The sequence below is a fragment of the Coenobita brevimanus genome, chromosome 61 (assembly GCF_032717465.1).
Source record: "Coenobita brevimanus isolate Jiangsu-jjx chromosome 61, ASM3271746v2, whole genome shotgun sequence".
Taxonomy (NCBI): Eukaryota; Metazoa; Arthropoda; class Malacostraca; order Decapoda; family Coenobitidae; genus Coenobita; species Coenobita brevimanus.
The window spans coordinates 11,348,375-11,357,859 of record NC_137014.1 but is presented as its reverse complement, the minus strand read 5'-3'; the positions used below and the strand labels follow the sequence as shown (position 1 = coordinate 11,357,859).

Genomic DNA, 9,485 nt, shown 5'->3' with positions numbered 1-9,485 from the left:
ACTTTTAAAAATAACGGAGTAAGATATATAACCTTTATTAACGCCTTGCATACGTAGTTCTCCTTTTTTTAGCCGTCTGGAAGTAGTAAGAAAATATTAAAAACGGTTTCTTCATATTAAAAGGGGTATATAGCACGCTAACTGCAAAAATGTATTTAACACTGACATGAGATACAGATGGGAGAAAAAATCAATGACTCTCACACTCGCTGCCAGTTGCCCTTCATCTCTTACCCATCAGCCAGGTCATTGATTTACCTAAGCGATTTCATTGATTACGCCCTCCACTGTGACCCAGTTCCTCATCTCTTGACGTACTGGCGTTGTGGTATTAAGAGGCATGGCACTCGCAGTAATATTTGGCTCAGAGGCAAATTTCCGAAATGTTAATGTAGGCACTTTCATCTCAGAGTGTTTTAAATTAGGTTAATGGCCAGGTTAGGCTCTGTTTACAGTAAAGAATGTAAGAAAGATAATTTTCGCAAGGAAAAAAAATTGCCTCGCAACGCTGAAGTAGCTTAGATTATGGATTTATGCTGCCTGGCGAATGAGGAGGGATGAGGCTATGGCAGGCGTAAAGTCTGATTTGGCTCATATTTCTGAAAAGGGTGAAGGTAATCTTGTTGTTTTTCCATCATCATCGTCATCATCATCATCCGGACCTAGTTGTTGTCGTTTTTAATGCATCAGAAAGTCAGTTATTACATCAATCAACCCGACAAGAACTTCTGCAGGAGTATCCTCTAATTTTTAACAATGTCCAACTCAATCCTGCATCATCTTTAAACGTACTTGGGATTTCATTCTCTCGGGATTTATCTTGGAAAGATCGTATTACCACTCTTGTAAAATCTGCATCCAAGAGATTAGGTGCGCTAAGCCGACTCCGTGCCTTCCTTACCCTTGTACAGTTGTTGACTTTATCCAAGGGTTTCATTTGCTCCTGTGTAAAGCACAACTCTCACGAGTGGGATGGCTCCCCACATACAGCCCTTCTCAATAGGATGGAGTCAAAGGCTTTTCGTCTCATTAACTCTACTCTTCTTACTGGCTCCCTTCAATCTTGGCCTCTTCGCCACACTGTTGCATTTTTTTTTATCTCTTTTCTACCGCTACTTAAATGGTCACTCCTCCTCTGAACTGTCTGCTTGCATTCCTCCACCACTATGGTGGGCTTGTAGCACACTTCCAGCAACAAACTCTGATCCATTTCCTGTCCAGCACTCTAACGCAACAAGAGTTAACCGTTACTCCCAGTCCTTCATGTATGCAACAGTCAACTCTGGAACTGTCATCCTCTGTCTGTATTTCCTACTGCCTATGATCTCCAGACTTTCAAATGCAGTGTGTCAGGCATCTCGAAATGAACGGATCGTTAATTTGGCTCTCTATTAACAGTAGTTGGAGACTATTGAGATTATTGTTTTCGCTGGTATTATTATTATCCTCGACTCAGAGGCTAGCAACGATTCCATAAGAATCGGAGACTGTGTAAGGAATCTGATGGGTGCAGGTTATGTGTCTGGCATGGGCCATTGCTGATAGAGAAAAATCCAAATCTCCCCAAAGGGGTCAAAGTAAGAAACAGTAGCAGACACATGCCTACCGTGACACCTTTGTCTGGTCCCTTGTTGACGTTAGGCAAGAAGTTACCTTAGAGTCTTTAGATATTGTTTACATTACACATACCTTACCACACAGCAAAGCTTCCTTATTCTGGCCTCACAATAAAAATACACAATTAATTATTATTATTCCAACCTCAGAGTCTCCCGACGATTCCGGGAGAACCGGAGACTGTGCAAGGAATCTGAAGGGCCCAGGGTATCTGTCCTGCATGAACAATTACTGAAAGGAAAAAAAATCAAGATCTCCCCACTGGGGTCAAGGTCGCGAAGAAACAGTAGATGGAGGCTAGTGACTGTCCATAGGACTGTTACAGAGTTGTAGTTATTATTATTATTCTAGCCTCAGAATCTCGCAACGATTCCTGGAGAACCGGAGACTTCGCAAGGAATCTGACGGGCGCAGGTTATGTGTGCTGGCAGGGCCATTGCTGATACAAAAAAAAAATCTAAATCTCCCCAGTGGGGTCTAAGTCATTGTAAGATACAGTAGCAGACACATGAGTTCTTCAACACCCTTGTCATATACTTGTTGATGTTACAGAGGATGTTACCTTAGGGTCTTCAGATCTTGTGTACTGTACACATAACTTACCAGACAGCGAAGCTTCCTTATTGTGGCTATACAGTAAAAGTACGTGACAAACTAGAGGTCCCAATCACAGAAGCCGCGAGCCGATACATATCTAGCGCGTATCGGAATATGACCTTGACCTTGACCTACTTTCACCATTTTCGAACTCTTAAAAGATTTTCATCCCTACTACACACCTGTAAAGTTATGTGATGATATCTTGAGCTGTTGCGAAGCTATCATGCAAACAGACACACAGACAAAGACAAACTGAAAACGATGTTCGTAGGAGAGTTGCATCCCTACTACACACCTGTAAAATTCTGTGATAGTATAGTGGCTTCGAAGTTATCGTGGTAACAGACAGACCTTGACCTACTTTCACCAATGTCGAACTCTTGATCGTTTTTTTGCATACTACACACCTGTACAATATCGTGATGGTACCTTGAGCGGTCGCGAAGTTATCATGCTAAAACACACACACACACACACACACACACACACACACACACACACACACACACACACACACACACACAAAATGAAAACAATACCAGCTTCGTTATCGCGGCTGGTTACCAGCTTCGCTATCGCGGCTGCTACTAATTGTTATTATTCCTGCCTCAGAGTCTTTCGACGATTCCAGAAGAACCAGAGACTGCGAGATGGCTCTGAAGAGCTCAGGTAATGTGTCCTGGCATGGATCATTGCTGATAGGAAAAAAATCTAAATCTCCCCAGCTGAGTCACGGTCATTAAGATAGAGTAGGGGAAGACAAGTGACTGTCCGTAGGACAGTTATGGAGCTCTTTATTTTTTTTTGGGGGGGGAGAAAAGTTTGAGGGCTCCTGGCCTTTGGTCCCTTCTTCCTTGTATTTCAAAAAAATGATCGATGACGATTGAGGTGAGAGGTTAGTCCGATGGCTGAGGACTGAGTGAGAACTGAAAAGCAGTGAAGGAGAGATTGACCTTCTCCTCAGGAAATGCCAGTATACATTACTCAAGGTTACCTCCCCACTGTGGCGAGCTTTATTCACACTAGAGTGTCCTCACTAACCATTTCGTCCTCTCCCACCTTACAGTCCCCACCACAGTGTCCCATCTCACCACCTCATCCGACTGTACCCACTCACCCCACTGTCCCCACCCACCTTACGGTTCCCAGCACACGGTGTTCATCCATCCCACAGTCTTCACCTATCCCACTGTACCCTTTCCTCTGTCTCTACCCATTCCAGTGTCCTCAACCACTCCAGTGTCCCGAGTTATTAACTGTCCCCACTCACTGGACTTGCTGTCACGCCATCATTATCTTTCTCCATTAATCTCTTTTCATATACCTTAAGACTTTCCCTTATTTATACTATATCAGTCTAGGTATATACTGTGTATATATATATATATATATATATATATATATATATATATATATATATATATATATATATATATATATATATATATATATACGTATCTATGTATATATATCTACATATCTGTATCTATCTATCTGTCTATCTAACTATCTATATTATGATGAACGATGCACTCCTATTTCAGTTTGACATTCGATGGGCAGGTCTCCGGATTATAACATTACTGTTGATCTATTGTCCTGCGTTATGCATTGTAAATTTTGGAAGGCTTGAATGATGAGTTTTGAATTTATGACCAATGCCAATAGACACTGTTTATAATTTACCATCTTGAACGACTTTCTTTTCCTATTTCTGCATCCTCTCCAACTTAATTTATTGCGGGAAAGAAAATCGGGGCAATGATGATGATGATGATGAGTATTATTATTATTATAATTATTAGTCTCCACCTACTACACAGGTGGAGACTATTGTTTGTGTTGGTATTATTATTACTCCCGCCTCAGAGTCTTGCAACGATTCCAGGAGAACATTAGAGTGCGCAAAAAATCTGAAGGACCCAGGTTATGTGTCCTGGCATGGGCCATTGCCGACAGAAAAATGAAAGAAAAGCATTTGGGAGCCGAATGCTAATCGCCCGCCAGAATATGTTGTTGGTCAAGTCTAAAGTGTTGGATATCCTGAAGGCTTCATGTTGATAGCTCAAGCCGTTCATGAAATATAATGGTGCTAAAGGCGGGCGATAAAAACTATTTGACTTTTGGCAGCCCTTTTCGTGACCTTGACCTTCACCCCAAGTGACCATTTTCGAACTCAGCCAAGATTTTGGCCTTAGCTTGATGCCCTGAACATTTCATGTTGATAGCTCAAGTGGTTCTTGAAATATAATGGGAACACACACACACACACACACACACACACACACACACACACACACACACACACACACACACACACACACACACACACCTTGTAAAGGTGGGCGATAAAAATATATATTTTTTACATGCAGTGGAAGGGCATGTCAGAGGGAGTCATATCAGTATCACGTTGTGAACGACATAACTTGGTCGTGTCAACTGGAGGTTTCAATACAACTTGCATAAGGAATCTGAATGGCCCCGGTTATGTGTCCTAGTATGGACCATTGCTGATAGAAAGACAGTCACGAAGTTCTAGTCATTATTCTGGCCTCAGAATCTCACAATGATTCCAGGAGAACTGAAGACTGCACAGGGAAACTTAACAGTCCAGGTTATGTGTCCTGGCATGGGCCATTGGTGACAGAAAAAATCCAAATCTCCTCAGTTGGGCCAAGGTCATTGTATGGAATGTCAAAATTTGGGTTCAGAGTCTGGCAACGTTTCCAGGAGATCCGGCCACCGGGCAAGAAATCTGAAGGCCCCAGATTATGTGTCCTGAGATAGGCCAGTGTAGACAGAAAAAAAATTGCAGATCTGCCAAGTGGGGTCTAGGTCATTGCAATAAATGAAAATTTTCACTTCTCAGATAGTATTGAGCTTCGACCATTTTCTACTACATTGCTACAGAATGTACGGTACCCTACCATATCCTATGGACACTACTGAGGTGTTCTGTTCATGTCTTTGTGACCGTTAATCATGGGCCTCCATCGAGAACAACAGTCACTGACTAGTTACTGTCCGTAAGATAGTTACAGAGTTGTAGTTAGTCTCCACCTACTACATAGGTGAAGACTATTTTTCTTTTGCTGGTAGTATTATTATTCCCGCCTCAGAGTCTTGCAATGATTCCAGAACCAGAGACTGCGAAAAGAATCTGAAGGGTCCAGGCTACGTGTCTAGGCATGGACCATTCTAATAGAAAAAAAAAAAAAAATCTTCCCAGTGGGGTCAAGGTTACTGTATGAAACTGTAAGAAGATACTAGTGACTGTCCAGATGACAGTAGACGAAATTTGGTGAATCGATTCCTAAGGCTGCGTTCACACCAAGCGATTCGATTCGATTCAATTCATGGAGAATCATATCGATTCATGATTCGTCTTGATGCGACATGTTAATTCCTATAGGAACTGTTCACACCAAGCGAATCAATTCAATTCAAATCATGGCGATTCAAGGCGATTCAGAATCACTGATGCGCGAGGGTCCATTTTTTCATCAGTCACGGCGATTCAGTGGAGTGATCACCATGCTACCGGACGTCTTGATAAATTTAGTGAGAGAGCGACGTGCTATTTATGATGCTAGTGATCCTAAGCATCGGGACAGGGATGCCATAGCGGCTTTATGGAAGGATATTGCTGCAGAAATTAAATGCACAGGTGAGTTAAGTTTTTAATCAATACAGATTGTTTCTATTCAGTACAAAAGAAATAGCCGCATTTGGCAACTCACGTATATTTCAAATGCGAGAGCTAACCTCAGTAACGGTCAGGCGCCAGGCTGTCTGGGTGTCTTATGTGGAAATAGGTATTTTCCCTGTACGCCTTTGATACCGTTCATTGACACTATGCCAAGTCGCATACATGTTGTTTCAAGAGTAACATGTAAGTATTATGACAATGCTAAAAATAACATAATAAACAGAATTTGCGTTATAATGTCCTTCATAATCATATTCCCCGTAGGAGTAAAGGCGATACTATTATGGCAATGCTAATAATAACATAATAAAGCAGTATGACCTTAGCTGTTGCGCCGCCAAATAAAATAAAATCAACTAACAAAAATTCGTTCATATACTACATGCAAAATAAAAAGTACAATAGATGTGATGTGATATCATTTGTGTGCTGGCTATAACTAAGTAGCCTGTCAGTGGATCATTCTGTCCTGCCACTCGACAGCTCCACCTGGTGAGACAAAGTATTCTCTCAGAGTGTCGCGAACTGACATGGCTTCTGCTGTAGGCCTTGTACTTCTTGTTGGTGACAGTGTTCATGCTTTGATGGTGGTTATTAGTTTTATCATTATCTTCATGAAATCTTATGTTGTCGTCATGATGAAGAAAATTATGAAGCACACAGATACTTTTAACTATTGCTTCAGATACCTCAACGCTTGTCTCCATTGTTGTTTTAAGTACACCAAACTTCTGAGCTAACATACCAAAAGCACATTCTACAGTTCTCCTAGCTCTGCTCAACCTATAGTTGAATACCTTCCTTGAGTAGTCTAGCTCCTTTCGAGGGTAAGGCCTCATTAGACTGGGCTTTAAAGGAAAAGCGGCGTCTCCAATGAGATAGAAGGGTACTGTAATTTCAGTATCTAGAATGTTACTAGGCTGTGGAACACCTAAATGTCCAGAGAAAAATGCCCTACCCATGTTTGAGTAACTAAAAACTGTACTATCACTGTTTCGCCCATATGCCCCTACATCAACCAGGGTAAAGCAGCACTTGGCATCAGCAACAGCCAGTAGTACAATAGAGTGATACCCTTTGTAACTGTGGAAAAGTGAGCCTGCAGAAAGTGGGCATTTCAGCCGACAATGCTTGCCGTCGACACTTCCAATACAGTTTGGAACGTTGCATTTCTCGAAAAACGTTCTAGCTATCTCTCTCCAGTGGTGATCATCAGGGACTGCCATGTATTGCGGCTGCAGTATTTCCCATATAGCATTGCTTGTTTCTTTGACAATCTCATGCACTGTAGATTTCCCTGTGCGAAACTGGAACCCAAGGGAAGCAAAGGATTCTCCGGTAGCAACGTGTCTGGAAATAAGGTTTAAAAAAATATTAACAACCTATGTTTATTGGAGAGAGAGAGAGAGAGAGAGAGAGAGAGAGAGAGAGAGAGAGAGAGAGAGAGAGAGAGAGAGAGAGAGAGAGAGAAGGTCATACAGGGAGAATAAGTCAGATGAAATCCTGTGTAATTAGCCTTTTATTGTTATTATTATTTTCTTTCCACAGAAACTGAATGCAAGGAAAAGTGGCACCAGTTAAGGAGCAATTTCATGAGAGAAAAGAAGAGGATTAGTATCAAACCATCTGGATCAGGTAACACCAAAACAAAGAAGTGGGTATTCTATGACTCTATGGAATTTCTCATCCCCTATGTAACGCCACGAGCAACATCTTCTAATGTACCAATACCTCTTGATGGGGACCAAAGTTTTGAAGAACCGGTAGATGTTTCCCCTGACGATTCATCAACTTTTGTTGTCCCGGATGCACCTGATAATGCAGGTTTTCAAGAAACAACAAGCAATGTAGACGTCTGTGAAGGGGGGAATAGACCTGCTATCAACCGGCCTACTTCTACACCAAAGAAACCCTTCGCTACCAAAAAACCTCGCTGCGACTCTGCAAGTGAAGTCGATATGCAGATCGTGGGGGAGTTGAGGAAGCTTCGGGAGCATGCAGCAATCAAGAATGACAACGACTCTGATCCAGATCGTCAGTTCTTGTTAAGCCTTCTCCCTCTGATGAAGCAACTGTCGCCAGCTGACAGTATTGACATCAAAATAGAAATACATGAAGCCTTTCGAAGGAAGCTCTTCCATCGCACCAACACCCACTACGGTTACTGGACGGAGCAACACACAACTCATACACCACTACCATCTCCTGCTAGTGATAATAATTCTGAGTACTCTTATCTCTGAGAGCTAGCCCTAAAAAGTGGAACAATGATTTTGGTGCATTCACAACGATAAACATATTATGTCTATTTTTTTACTCTATTCAGTCATAAATGAAGGATGTCTATTTTTTTTACTGTATTCACAGCCATAAATAAAGGATGTCTATTTTCTTAATATATTCACAACCAGAGACAAAGAATTTATACTTATTTTTACTCTATGCACACCCAGAAATAAAAGATATGTTTTCTTAATGTATTCTGTATTCATAACCAGAAATAAAAGATGTCTTTTATACTGCATGAAACACTACTTCTCCCAACTTTCAGACTTTTTAACAGTTCACTTCTTACCTAAGGTAAATGGCAATCCTTTCTTCAACTCCAACTGCACGTCGGTAATTAGTATTCTGTTTTCTTATGTTGGGTGCAGTCAGCTCCACTAGCATTTTAAACTGTTCATTGGTCGTCCTAAAATAATCATAAAACTTGTCTGAATTGTTTATCAAATCTGGGAACAAGTGTCCGAAACTCCCAAAAGCAGGTCTTTTTGCATTAATTTCATGCACCCATATTCTTCTTGGACGCCTACGCCTACGCAGCCTCAGCCACAGCAACACCTCTATTTCAGCAAGAGCGTCTACGTACATCCTCGTTCAAGTTAGCCTTTGCACTACTCCCTGTTGATTCTGACAGTTTGATTCTGTCGGTATGAACGGCGCTGATTCAAAATGAATCGAATCAATTGATTCTCCATGAATTGAATCGAATCGAATCGCTTGGTGTGAACGCAGCTTAAGGGTTTATTTCGTTTTACTATTAGTCTCCACGTGCTACCTAGGTGAAGACTACTGTTTTCGGTGGTATTATTAGTCTCCACTTTCTGCATAAGTGGAGACTAGTGTGTCACTGATATTTGTAGTCTCCACCTATTCCTCCATTGCATTTGAACCTTAACTTTCACCACCACCACATGGTGGTACTATTTTTATTATTATCATTGTTCTTATTCCTGTTCATATTCTTATTATCATTAATATTATTATTATTATTATTATTATTATTATTGTTATTATTATTTTTATTATATTATTATTATTATTATTATTATAATTATAATAATAATAATAATTATTATTATTGTTATTATTATTATTATTATGATTATAATTATAATAATAATAATAATTATTATTATTATTATAATTATAATAATAATAATAATAATAATTATTATTATTATTATTACCGGTATTATTATTATTATTATTATTATTATTATTATTACTGGTAGTAGTAATAGTAGTAGTAGTTGTAATAATAGTAGTATACAGT

General features: G+C 40.3%; 1 protein-coding gene across 1 annotated transcript; it reads left to right on the top strand.

Annotated features, from left to right (window-relative positions):
- Positions 1 to 5,754: 5,754 nt before the first annotated feature.
- On the top strand, positions 5,755 to 8,172 carry LOC145403619 (uncharacterized). The gene is made up of 2 exons (XM_080275294.1): positions 5,755 to 5,887; positions 7,478 to 8,172. Exons 1-2 carry the CDS (start codon positions 5,755 to 5,757, stop codon positions 8,170 to 8,172), a joined length of 828 nt encoding a protein of 275 aa, XP_080131420.1.
- The last annotated feature ends 1,313 nt before the right edge of the window (positions 8,173 to 9,485 follow it).